Source organism: Sinocyclocheilus grahami, unplaced genomic scaffold (assembly GCF_001515645.1).
Source record: "Sinocyclocheilus grahami isolate Dianchi unplaced genomic scaffold, SAMN03320097.WGS_v1.1 scaffold266.1, whole genome shotgun sequence".
NCBI lineage: Eukaryota > Metazoa > Chordata > Actinopteri > Cypriniformes > Cyprinidae > Sinocyclocheilus > Sinocyclocheilus grahami.
The window spans coordinates 261,495-275,937 of NW_015505445.1; the positions used below are offsets into that span (position 1 = coordinate 261,495).

Here is a 14,443-nt window from a genome sequence, read left to right on the forward strand (position 1 = left end):
GATTACAAATAAACACAACATTAGAATGTAAGATCATAAAGTGTGACAGAAATATTACAAATGTGTCTGTGTATGAAAAGCATTCTGATGCTATAGAAACAGTTTGAGAACAAATTAAATCATTCATGACAAACTACACCCTATTTATTTTCATAAAGGCAAAATATGCACATTTGTATTATGCTGGCATATGGCATATTTCTCTAAAATAACCCTTATACTGTCAAAACAATTAACACCACAAAATGTCCAATGCTTTGGTTTGTGAAATCTTTATAAAAATAAATATTGAAATCAAATCATCTACATGAATAAATAAAGAAGGAAAGTCAAAGTATGTGCTTATTGTAATTAGACTAATATAATTACAGCACATTTGTTTTATTATCAACACAAAGCAAATTAATGGGTTTTCGATTTAATTATTTAGCTTTTAACAGTCTTTTTGTGATATAAGCTCATTTTGTAATAGTCTTCATCATTTTTCTTCTATTTCTATTCGTTCATGTCACCTCTCACTCTTTCTTAATGAGACAGGAATACAGGAAGACCGCACAGCAAGGCCTGTGGTATGAAATGAAGTATGAAAGTATCAAATTAAGCAGGGCAGAGGGCAGAAAGGGGGTTAGAGTGGCTGAAAAGTGGATTGATAAGGGCTATTTAAGGTTCAAACAGCATATTTAAGAGTGTACAGCACCGAGGAAAAATAACCATTTGGCTTCAAGACAGAAAAAGGTGAATTAAAACCATCATAAATGGAGTGGTGACAAGGTGAGGGACCTCTCGTCATTACTGGGCACTGTGCTCAAGGCTTTTGGTCTCATAGGAAACACATTCACAACTACTATAATCTGAAACCATGTGACAGAGTAGACCAATGAACACGGCTATTTATGAGTAAAAAGAGGTGATTTTAACTTTAGGTAACAGTTACTGTGCAGTAATGGAGAGCTGTCTCTAAAATTCACAAGGTTCAGTTCAGTGCTCCAACTTGTCTAGAAAACAATCAACAGTAATTTAACATAATAATAATAATAATAATAATAATAACAAAATAGTACTAAAGTAAGAATCAACCAAAATTACCTCTTATTGTGCACCTTACTCCACAAAAAAAATGAAATGTAATATACAGTATATACACACACATTAAATTTTAGGGGTCAGTAATTTTTTTCTTTTCTTTTTTTGACAAAGAACGAAATAAGAAACAAAACTTTAATTAATTTAATTACTATTTAATTAATTATTATTAATTATTAGTTACAAAATATTCTTATTTTAAATAACTGCTGTTTTTTTTTCATTTTCTGTTCATTAAAGAATTCTAAAAAAGTAAGTACATTTTAGAATGTATTACAATAGAAAACTATTAGGTATTTTAAATAATTTTAAATTGTAATAATATTTCACAATATTACAGTTTTGCTCTTTTTAGATCAAATTAATGCAGCCTCTGTGAGCATAAAATAATATTTTTGACTCTAAACATTTGAACGGTAATATATATATTATAGAAATTACCCCATGTCCCAATTTTTCAAAACGCTTATAAATCATACAGAGTGAGTTTTTTTGAGAAAGTAAAAACGCACAAAGTTTCCTGTAAGGGGTAGGGTTGGTGTAGGGCAATAGCACATACAGTTTGTACAGTATAAAAACCATTACGCCTATGGAATGTTCCCACAATTCACAAAAACAAACCTGTGTGTGTGTGTATGTGAGTGTGTGTATACACACACTAAATATTTATACACTATATATTAACTAATGTACACTATATACATATAGATATATACACATATATATATATATATATATATATATATATATATATATATTTGCTAAATATTTATCCATAAAATATATATATAATTATGAGAAAATAAAAATGCAAAGCAGCATAATCTTAGTTGCACCAGAGTGGGGAAAAAAGGTGATTCCCACAAGGAAAATGTCAGATTTCAAACTGCACACATCTCTTCCCAGGCATTATATAGACCTCCATGGTTTCACCCCTGGACAAAAAAAAAAAAAAAAAAAAAAACCCCCAAGGAATGGGCTGGGGTATCAAGCCATTTGATAAAGAATATCTCTTTGGTTTTGAGACTTTAGTCTTTGCAACTTCAGGGATCGTATCTATGCACAGTCAGCTTGTAACACTCCAAAGAGAAAGGAAAACTTGAAATCGCATCATATGACCTCTTTAAGACTTTTATTTTTCACGACAGGCTGCACTTTAGATAGCTCCATTGGACATCTCCTGATGGAATCTTCCAGATAGGAAAATATAGTTGTCAGTATAAAAGCCTGCTACATCTAGGGAAGAAAGTATATCTTACCCACTAATGGACCATATAAAAGATAACATAGTGCACATTTTACATATTATGCATTTAAGCTTCCAAAGGATGCATACATAAAGACAGTATAGTCAAAGTAATAGCAATCAAGTGCAGAAGAGACTGTCAGGTGCCATTTTCAAATGTTCACAAATACAAAACATACAGTTTAATTTGCACTTACATGCAAACTCCACTTTAGCCTCTCGGCTCAGGATGGTTCCAAATGCATTAGTGGCGATACACTGGTAAACACCACCGTGTTTAGTTGCCTGAGGGTTATTGATCAAAAGGTTTCCCTCAACAAGGCTGTAGTCCATGTCAATATCAAGATCTTTCCTGTTGAATTTCCACCTAAATATGAAATTGGTGGAGTGAGCATAGGATAATGATGATAAGAAATTTAAGAATTAAAAACAAATATGTTCTGTGTAATTCGAAGACATTATTTACATCAAGAATAAAATACAGTATACAATGAATCCAAAAGCAGCAATGTTATAAAAAAAAAAACTAAAACAAAAAATGTGCTAATTTTAAATGGAACTTAAATAAAATATAAATTGTAGATAAAAACCTAAAAAAAAAACTAAAAGAAAACTAAAATTAGTTGGCCAAGTTGGTAGCCTTGGCAAATATCTGAAATACAAAGTATTAAAATGAGTAAAACTAAAACTGAATTCAAAATGAATAAAAACCTACCTAACTAACTATATATATATATATATATATATATATAAACAAACACACAACAAAATAACTCAAACTAAAATTAAAATTAAAAACCCTCACATTTTTTATAAATATTATAATAGTACATTAATAATATTAAAATAACACTGTTCAAAAGGCTGCCACTAGTGACAAAATGTTTTGTCAATGTCAATTTGTCACAAATGCAGAATCTTCAAAATCTGATGTTCAAATTTCATATTTCATTTCAACTTTTTTTTTTTTAATTCTTAAACTTTTGTTTAATTCAAGGCATAAATTCCAGGCACAAAACAAAAAAAACAAACTATATTTTCATTTGAGGAAAATAGTCATACTTGTAATGTGGTGCTGGACTTCCCTTGGCTTTGCAGTTAATAAATATCTTGTTGTCCTCTGCGCTTAAAGGGAAAACACTGTCACTGGGCTCTTGGGTGAACACTGGGCCATGTCGAATAATCCTCTCTAGAAGAAAGAACAAGACTTTCAAAAAGCTCAAAATCCACAATCTGGAACATGAATCTAGATCGTAAAACAGATGTGAACACATCAGGTCCACATTATGTCTAATGTGTGCTATTCATTTATTTTCAGCAACTTCCCACAATGAGCTCATTAGATCTGCAACATAAACACGTGCCAGAGGAACAGCTTTCATTTCCCCTCTTGTAACAGAAAGCGCACCAACATGATGTCCTCCTTTTGGCAGGCCCGTAACACGCATGGCAGTCTGTTGTTTCGGTTGACTGCTGCCAAGACACCAATCCACCTCCTTAATTACCCCATGTTGTGGTAATTACTCTAGTGAAATGTATCATTTATTAAATGAATAAACAAGCTCTCAGAAACATGTCTGCCTCTTCACAGAGAAAGGAATTGTGCTTTCTACTGTATATTTTTCCTTCCTCAATAAAACTCACCTGTATTTTTTCCCTGTTCTCTTTGAGTGAATGAAATTCATTTTTACAGGTCCCTAACCTAAAAAATTACCCTCCCACATCATCAAGCTAATGGAAGTGTCCAGGGCGTGATTTCCTGGGGTGAGGCCCCTGTCTCCGCACGCTGTGGGAGATGCTACCTTTTTTCACTTTCCCTTTTGTGTGTCCTTTGAACGACAGGAATTAACGAAGCATTTAGAGCGAGGAGTAGCACATTTACAGTAGTCCACATTTAGCTGTCATTTGCGGAGGGGACACGTCCCCATCACATTTTCTCATGGATGATTTTGCCCCCAACCCTTTATGGAATTTACAACAGGGAAGAATATAACACAATGGAAGCATCTAGAGTTCTCAAGCAGGACTGTTCATTCCAAGTACACTGGAGAAAAAAAAAGGAAATGTACTGGTAATTTTCTGCCGGGACATCATCCAGTAATTGTACGGACATTTCCATTAACGCTAAAACACAACACAATGAATTTCAAAATTCAAAATACAGGAAAAACACCTGTAATGAAATTCCTTCATATTTATACAGTACATTGTGCCCTATATTTATGGATTTTTTTTTTAACAGTGTATAGTTAAATAGCGAGGGTAATGAATTATGATCTGCTGTTGGAATATGTTTATTTTTATGTAAACATTAAATATAATCAGAATGTCCACTCCTAATATGCACTAATGTTCAACAGTTTGTTGTCAGTATGCTTTTATAAAGGAATTAATACTTTCATTCAGCAAGGATGCATTACATTTATCAAAAGTGATAGTAAAGACAAAAAATGTTATGTTACAAAAAATTCAAATAAATGCTGTTCTTTTGCAACATAACTGTTTTCAGCTGTGATAATAATAATGTCATGAGTTCATTTGAATTGAATTGGTTCGACAAGAATGACTGTCCCACTGTGTAATCCACTGTGAAATTGTTGTGTAAATGAATTTGTACATTTTATTTCTAATCATAATGTTACTGTAATGTTATTAATGTTATTAATAATTTACTTACACTTACAAAGAATCAAATTTCCAGCAGGGATTCTTTAAAATGAGGGCAGCCAACCCAGTTTAATAACTTCCTATGCTTATTATTATAACCACATCCTTATAGATCCATTCATTGTTTAAATATTAACTACATTCATATTCAGTATCTGAACGTTAAATAACCATTTGACTTTTGGTAGATCACCATTATTCTTTCCCTCGATATAACCTATTTTCATAAATGAGAATTATTTCTGAATATGTCTAGGCTACATAGGATTTATTTATTTCCTGATGCTACTATCAATTATCTTCAAGAGATCTAATCAACTTCTACACTGACAGGAAATTTACTGCAGTTAATTATCGCACAGTTTGACAATGTTTCATCAGCACTGTGACTGAAAATAAAAAAAGACAACAATCTGTCTTCAAAGCTGAGATATGGCAGGTTGTTAGACATGTGGGTTTGGTCTCCTCAGGTCCTCCGCACTGAATAGCTGCTGCCCTTCCATCTGAGGCTGTCTGGCCTCTACACTTCCTTCTCTCCAGCTAAGCTTTCTGAATAGCAAGCTGTGCAATCAAAAGAGCACCTGTGGCTTGAATGCAAATGCCCATTTGAGTTGGCATAGTTACTGTAGCACAACAACAGCAATAACTAGAGCACTGGTACTGAGTGCGGGACACTGGTTCATTTAAATAGGGCACCTGCCTCTTAAGACGGCCTCTTCCTTACAGCGCTGCAGTATGTGCTGAGAGTTGCATGAACCATTGGAGAATAAGGACTTTTTTATGGGAAATTTAAAAGATTTTTGAAACACTTCACTGCTGACAGGGTCTGATTATGAACATGGAAAGTTTTAGTGCATTTCTAAAGTGCTCTAAGTAGTTGTAGTGATGCCAATAACTTTTAATACTCTGTAAAACATTCGTCTTCAACTCAAAGTGGTGGGTCACAGGATTGTTCTAATTGTGGGGAATAAAAAAACAATGCTACATGCAAATAATAAAATGAAAAATAAAACACTGGAATATACTGTACATAGTAAAATAAACAGGCTTAAAAATAATACAAATATTTATGTACATACATTATTCACTTTAATAATAATAATGATAAAACAACTTAAAACACTGCAAACAAAATCCTATATTCTTAAAATAATTTTTGTTTAATTTTTCAGATTAAATTTTAAAAAATATTTAAATTTATTTAAAATAAATGTAACATTTATTGTAAATTTATTTAAAATACATTTATTTATCTGAAAGACAACATTGCATGAAAAATTAAGACTTTTTTAGAGAGTGCATCTTTAATAAGAGTATATTTTATTTTTATCTTATTGCTCTGGCAGATTTTTCCACTTGTTTTAAGCATAAGTAAGTTAAAAATACATTTATATTCAAGGTGCAATCTATGAAAGTGAAAATTATTATGCAATGCTGCTTCTTAAATAAATTGTACGCATTTTATATACTGTAAAACAAGTAAAAAAAATATTTATTTATGCAATATTAATAAGGTCAAAATGTCTGATTTTAACGGCATTTTGTATGAAATTATAAAATAAAAAGTAAAAACAAAAAATAAAAAAAATAATGTTGGGTTGCCACTCAATACCCCATATAAAATGAAAACTAAACTGCTTTAGAACATTCTTCAAAGCTACATAAACATGAATAACGTTTCCAATGCTGGTCTGTTATGAACAAGCAAAGCATGCCAAAGTAAGTTGGGTGAAGTTCTTGCTGAAGAGAAAAATCAGAAACTGTGTCAAGACAAATGTCCTGCTGGGGCAACCACGAGAGCTTGTTCCCAGCATGCATCTGTCTCTAGAGGAATGAGAAAATGATTAGACAAAGGAATAAAAAGCCACTCTCTCTGCTGAAGTGGGGACTATGCAGAACAGGTGAGCTATCAAAGACAAGTCGGAGGTTATTGTACCTGCAAGGCAGCTCTTGAGTGACAGCAGGATTAAGAGTTCCCATGGCAACAACATCTTCATCTTCCAAGGTCACAGAGTCTCTTTTATTTCCATTCAACTGCAAGAGGAGCAAGTCGTGTTCTTCCTATATAAAGTCAGCTTTGTTAGCTGCGAAATGAGCAAGGGACAGAGCGAGAGGGAGAAAGAGAGAGAGACAAAAAATGATTTAAAAAAACCCCACAACAAGCAAGAGGAGCTGTAACTTCAGATAAACCAGTGAAATATTAATAATTCATTCATCCAAATAAGGACAGACAGGATTCTGTGCCTATGGGCCTGTTCTCAGCTGATCAACTGCAGTGTGGATACCAATCATACCCTCAATATATTTCTCAGGAGTCGAGGGAATCGGAGAGAGAGAGAGAGACAGACTTGGGGAAAGCGAGGGCCTAAGAGAGAAATGAAAAAATCCTCAGTGGCTTACGGCAGCAAAACTTTGACACATATTCAGCTGCCAAAGGCAATGTTTGGATTGTACTAAATGTATTGGGTCTACACACTTACACTGGGAAAAATGTGTGTGATACATTTACAAACCTGCAAACATATTTCATTTTCAGCCCGGCGTATCTCAGGAACAGGATTATGATTCGATGGGGGAGGTGATACACTTGGAAAGGGCAGTGAATATGATAGAGGAGTAAGCTATACGGTGTCAGCCCTCCCCCTTATCGAGACGGCGGCGTGCAATTCATCCACCTCACAGGAATTCAATACTTTTTAAAGCACATCAGAGTTGCCGAACACACACTTTAATTTATGAGGGTCAAAGCCGCCGCTTTGGCTTTTACAAATATGGACCCTGGTGGGCCGTGCGGTTTAAGTGTCAAACTATAACAAATGTCTAGCAAATGAGCGTAATATTCTTGACATTTCAGAGTGCAAAACAGCTGGTGGGTTTTGAGCGATATAGGAACACTAGGGACATCACATTTCGAATAAGCCTTGAAAGTCACCGTGATACATAACATGTTTAACATTCAGACATTTCTTCACCAAACCTTGAAGCATCAATATTGTTTAGTCAGAATTGTTTTGAATAATCAGAATTGCTTTGAAGCATCAAGCCTGTTTTAAAGCATCAAATTTAACCATTGTTTTGAAGCATCAAATTTGTTTTAAAATATTAGTATTTCTTTGAAGTAGTCTTTTTGAAATAATATCGCTTTGAAGAATCAATACTTTTTACATTTGTCAGTATCATTTTAAAATTTCTGTAAATTTGAAGCATCAAATTTGTACTGAAGCGTCAATGTTGTTTTGAAATACCAACATTGTTTTAAAGCATCAAATCTGTTTGAAACATCAGTATTTTTTTAAGCTTCAGATCTGTTTTGAATTATCACTGTCACTTTGAGCTATTGGAATTGATTTGAAGCATCAAATCTGTTTTGAAACTAAATTGCTTTGAAGCATCAGACTATTTAGAAGTGTCAGGACAAATTTTAAGTTTCGGTATAGTTCTGAACCATCAAGTACTGCACTGAATATCCTTTCAAAGCATCATTATTGTATTGAATAATCAACATATGAAATGGCAGTATGGTCATTTTAGCCAATTCAACTAACTTCTTTGATCCACCATTGCAATATCAGAGAGCAGCTCAATCATTGAGCAGAAAATGAAAAAACTTTATCATGGAAGCGAAAAAAAATCAGTGCAGATCAGGTCTGAGATGGGGGGGGGGGGGGGGGGGAAAGATAGAGCAAGAGAGAGAGCGAGAGACCAGAAGAAGAAGAGGACAAAGTTAAAGTAGACAAAGAGAAAAGAGAACGTCTACGTGAAGAGTTCCCAGTAGTTGAGCGCAACGTTCAAGTCTTCGTAGATTCGTCTATGCTCTGACCTTCAAGTCCTTCGTCATTTCAGTCATCTCTATCGATTTGGTTTCCATTTTTTTAACCTCCTGCCTCCTTTGTTTGTTATTCTGCTCCTGCAGCCTGCTATGAGTCTCAATCAAGTCTGGGAGGACAGGTCAATAGCCGGATATTTGTTTGATGTCTTTCCTTATGAGATGCATGAGGGTGATCTATAACCGGTGAGTATGTGAAATGGAGGATGAAACTATAGCTGCGCGATGGGGGAAGAACTTAATTTGACCTGCACATTTGATTCCCTCCATGCTACGTGTTTTCATACTTCTTCAGATCAACGTTTGTAATGGGTTTTAATGTTTATGTCTCGTTGCTCCGGCCGGGACACAGCATCACAATATGGTAAATGCATAACATTTCCATCTCACTGAGGTATTCGTCCAATCACAACGCATTGGATAGCTGGTCAATCACAGCACACCTCGCTTTTTCAGACCGATGAGTTTTGTAAAAATCGGCGTGTTTCAAAAAGGCGGGGCATAGAGGAGAAACAATAATGTACAGTATGTGGAAAAGAATGTGTGTTTTTTACTTTAAACTGCATAAACACATTTCATTACACCAAATACACACACAAAAAATATTTTTAGCAGCATCATATGACCCCTTGAAAACTTTAAAGTACGCACAACCCAAAATCAATACAGTGTTTAAAATGCAGCTACTCACCATTCTAACTACTTGTTTATTGAACTGTTGTATAATAGCAATTTCACACTCACAATCGTCCACTGACATTTTTGTTCAACATACTGACAGCAATTCACATATTTTTACAAATATTCCAATATTGTCATAAAAAGTAAAAAGCCTATTCAAATATCCAGAGTAATAGTGCTCCTCAACAAGTCATGACATATGCTTCCTTAACTCACACTGGCCTGATAAAAATCCAGCCTCCACCTTCATTTACAGCATTAGATAAATCACAAGGTCTCTGACAGCAGATTGAGTCCTTAAAGAGCCTTTGTGAGCTTCACACCAGCCTGCAGAAGCCAGAGGCAGAAACGTCGGCTGGGTTTAGCCGATGTGAACTGAATCTCAACATAGGCTTTAGTGAGACAGCTTCCATCAAACCAACCAACCAGCTATCAGCCTCAACCTCATACAATCTGCCAGCTCATTGCCCCACAACCTGCTTGATTCTCTCTGCCATGCTAAATAATACATTTTTAGATGCTCTAAAATTATACAAATTTCAAAAAGCATAATAAGGTTTTGATGTACTGCTTTTGCGAGTGCTTCAAGATACTGCATCTCAATGCACATTTGCACTATTCTACTCAAAGGCTGTTATGGAATGTTATTTTGGCTGATATTTAGCCATTTAGAGGTCACTGACATTGTTCAATGAGAATGTCAACATTTATTCAATGAGTTAGTGCCAACATTTGTGGCGCTCATAGATGCTATAGATGTAATGTCACAAATCAGAGAATGTAATTTAACATCAATGTGAACATACAAACACAAAAATAATGACACTAATTTTATATCATTGTAACTTTGCTTTCCAAATACTTTAAGTACTTCTTCATATACCACAGCAAAAACTATAGTCTGAGAAAGTTCAAACATGATTAAAGGCAAGTGAACAGTCAGTAAAAAAAAAAGCAAGAAAAAGAAAAAAAGAAATACACAATTTACAAGCATAGATAAAATAAACAGTAGTATTCAGGTACAGAAATTTAATAATTAAGTGTAAAATAACACTGCATAGTGTTCACTGTATTAATTAAATTTAGATTAATCTTTGTTATAGACGTTTTGTTGTTTTGTTAACATTAGTGACACAATCAGCAGCACGTATTTATAGGCTGCTGTCCCTTTAAATTCCGACTGAATTTAAACTAAAATCCAACATCTGATATCTTTCTCAGCTGTTTACATTCATTTAAAACATAACCGACTGCGTTTACGAGAATGATTGTCGAGACGGGCACTATTGACATAATTCTGTGTCTATGTGTCAGTTAAAACATAAGGAGGAGATATGTGAAAAAGATGAATCAACTCGGTCTGAAATGTGTCTCTCTGTGTGTGCGCAGCTGTGAGTCAGACAGCAAGACGAGACGGCAAAGAGTTGTTTTCTGCAACTTATTGCACTTAACTCTTTTTAACGTCAAGCAATTCTCTTCTATATGCGTCGAACTAAAACTTTGACCTTTTGCAAAGTTTTGATTTAAGTAGCCTATTATTAAAATGATAATGATATCGCACGCTGTTGAGATATACATATTGCAATATTTACATTTGCGATATTTCGATATATCGTGCAGCCCTAATATCTAAGTAAATATTTAAGGGTGAAAAGAGGTAAAGTGGGCCATATGTTTTTGTATTGAATATTTTATATATATTGAAATGTGTACACACACACACACACACACACACACATACGCACACACATTTAAAAGTATATATATATATATATGTAGCGAATCAGCTCATGGGGAAATATGAATAATTAACCATAACTAATTATGATTAATTATTAATATTTTAGATCCACTGTAGATATTTAGCTGACCACTCAGGGTCAACCGTCTTGTCAATTCTAAGAACGTTAATTTCCTGGTTAAAGGAAATAACTTTCTTACTGTACAATTCTATAAGTTTGTAACATAAATCTGTATATGTATATATATATATATATATATATATAATGTAAAATAAAAAATAATGCAACAAAATAAATTGTATAATACAATAAATAAGAAAAAATTGTTAAAAGAAAATAGCATTTTAGGCAAAATAGCATTTAGCTGACTTCAAAGTGTTGCCGCACATCCGCTAACCGCTTGGGCTCGACTCTGATGGTAGATTACTTGATAAAAATGTCTGGAGGGGTGGATTCAGGAGCACTGTTTACACATATACACATTACCTGGATTCCTGGGCTAACACCAACAAGGCCATTTACACAGAGTAATTTGGTTTTCTTGCACAGGCAGGCTCCAGCAAAAAAGACGAATCATTTCAGCAGGTGGATGGAAAGAAGACCGCAGTGGCCTAATAAAAAAGCACTCTGCATATAGCCCCATCCTATAATAGGGCTTGTAAGAAACGTCTCTAGGTTACGTATGTAACCATGGTTCCCCGACAGTCTGCAGTTTCGCCAGCCTTTCAGAGAACACCATTAAACAACAAGTTGTTGACTTGTTTTGAATAATAAAACAAAAGCATCAACGCTGTGAAGTGCTAACATAGGAACCAAGAAGTCGTGCCAGTTCTCAGGAGGGTGACGAAATAGCTCAAAGAAAAAAAAAATCTCATATTTTTCCCACATACTGTAAGTTCATGACCTCAATTTTCAAATTCATGAAGTCAAAGTGCTCTGAATCTGCTTGCCACAGAAACGTTCAGGTTTATTGATTAACACAACAACAATTGTTGATTTTAAAAATAAAAAAATTACATACATGCCCACTCCATATCAAGAAACATTCCCCTCAAGCGTGGTTCTTTGCTGACCTCATAAATGCTGCTCAGATTCACCAAGACTTTAGTTTAGCATTTATAATATGTCTAGCAAAACAGAATTTGTGGGCATATACAGTATGCAACCCTTTAATACATTTGTTCTTCACTTCAATTGTTTTGTTTTATTCTTAATTGGTCTATCACATTTCAATGCATTTAGCTGTTTATATAAAACAAGATACTTTACCATAACACAAATACATCTGATTTTTGAATGGACAAGCCTGATGAAAAAAAAAAACATTTTAAAAATGCTGATGCAAGCACACTTGTGATCTCACATCAGCTGAACTCTATATACAGTAAATGGACCACTTTGCTATGCTGTCCTGAACAATAAACAGCTTACAATATGAATTTATGTTTATATTTAGAATATTTGTTGGCAGAATATGAAAATATATGTATATTGAACACTGGTGTCTTATATCACATTTATTTAGTTTTTAAACAGCAATTTTAAACAGCCACTTGAAGCTGTACACTAAGGGATGTTCACACAGACAGAACAAGACTTGAAGTTATTGATTCTCGAGGAGTGCTGCCGATTTACATCAACATACAGTGAAAGCAACCAAGATAAAAAATAATAAAAATATGATTTTTTTTTTAAAAATAGCAAATAATAATACATTCAAATCTAATTATAAAATATAAAAATTTGTATACAAAGCTTTCCTTTATACATAATAAATGTTTAGCCACAAGAAAATGATTCCTTGCCAAAATAAAATGACATCTTATTTTTACATTAAATGCATCTTGAGTATGGTCAGTTTTTCAAATGATGTGACTCAAACCACTAATAATGTTAATGGGCATCCAGCGGCAGAAACAGCTGCTAATGACCTTATGACCTCCAGCTATAAAAACTCTTGTTGGTGCAAATGGGGCATTATAATGACAGTTAAGGGAGTTGTACTTTGGTTTAAAGGGGTGTTAGTTACTCCACTTCCCAAGAACAACCAGCATCCATGGTAAAATCCCTTATTGTGGCTTAAGTTATTTCTAATTATCTAATTTTCCAGGAATAATAGTCTTAAATAGGTCTACACCAGGGACGAGGTGACAAAATGCTTTATTGACATGATTTACACGAGCTGCAAATAGCTGGCAACTGCGTAATCCCATTTGTGATCGAAGGACACATGATCCTCTTCCAATCAATGCCCAATGTCTGTTGCTGACAGTGAATGGGTATTTCATGACACTCCCCATGGGATCTCATAAACACCAACAATAACATCTTACCACCCTTATGTGTATCATTTTCACTCATATGTTGGCGCTGGATACTAATGGTTGTAATATTTGACAGCTTTTCTGATTGAAGGTCATCAGAAACACCAGCAATTTCTCTCTTCTCTACAAGGTTACATGTCTAGGAAGCAGGATCATAGATTTACTGTATTGTGACAGCAGATATATACAGTACACACACACACACACACAACCACACTTCAGTCTTCTTCTGCCAATTTTGCACTAAAACAAATTAGTGGCTACATGATATAAACCACCCCTTAACAAACTCAGGAGCCTTGGTTTCCCTCTCCATCCTCGTGGCACCAGTACCATCTAAAATCCTGTCAGTTCGAGTCACTGTCTCACTTTTAACGTGCATTAGAGGCAGCATTATCAGTGTCCGAGGTGTTATATTTGGAGCTGTAATCTGCGTGCACAAAGGAAAGGGCTCTATCTCTTTCTCTGCCCCCCGCGGCTCAAGTGTCACCCAGCCCTTTAGAAGCGCCACTAAGTGCCCAAGCCGGACGCTCATATTTCCCCTTCCCTCCAGATTATGAATGATAGGGCAACTCTTTTTACATTCATTACACAAGCGCACATGCATAATTGATTTCGCTCAAATTATGGCACCCCAAAATTTTCAGCGGAGTTATGGCCGGCTCTTCCATCCTCAACTGATTCCTCTTGCACACGAGACACATCAGTAACCCTTGCTGTACACTTCATAAAACAGCCTTTAGGCAGCAAGGTTTCGTGAATCTATCATGAACAAGGAGATTTATTACTTTTATTGTGCCTATATGAAAGACAGAAGACAAAATTTACGGTAATTTCCGAGATGCATTATTTAATTGTTAGGGCTGCATAAGTA

The 14,443-nt window shown here is 34.6% G+C and overlaps 1 protein-coding gene across 1 annotated transcript; it reads right to left on the minus strand.

Annotated features, from left to right (window-relative positions):
* Positions 1 to 2,449: 2,449 nt before the first annotated feature.
* LOC107599426 (contactin-4-like) lies at positions 2,450 to 7,076 on the minus strand. Its single transcript, XM_016291007.1, has 3 exons — positions 6,933 to 7,076; positions 3,392 to 3,518; positions 2,450 to 2,696 (listed from the first exon to the last, which is right to left on the minus strand). The coding sequence occupies exons 1-3, from the start codon at positions 6,991 to 6,993 to the stop codon at positions 2,450 to 2,452; spliced, it is 435 nt and encodes a 144-aa protein (XP_016146493.1). The 5' UTR covers positions 6,994 to 7,076.
* Positions 7,077 to 14,443: the final 7,367 nt, after the last annotated feature.

Bases quoted from the DNA above. Each gene is read 5' to 3' on its own strand.
- LOC107599426 (XM_016291007.1), bottom strand. From the start codon at position 6,993: ATGAAGATGTTGTTGCCATGGGAACTCTTAATCCTGCTGTCACTCAAG. The intron at 3,519-6,932 runs GTACAATAACCT...TCTTTCTTCTAG, and splicing joins ACTCAAGAGCTGCCTTGCAG to AGAGGATTATTCGACATGGC. The intron at 2,697-3,391 runs GTATGACTATTT...TTTCATATTTAG, and splicing joins AGTCCAGCACCACATTACAA to GTGGAAATTCAACAGGAAAG.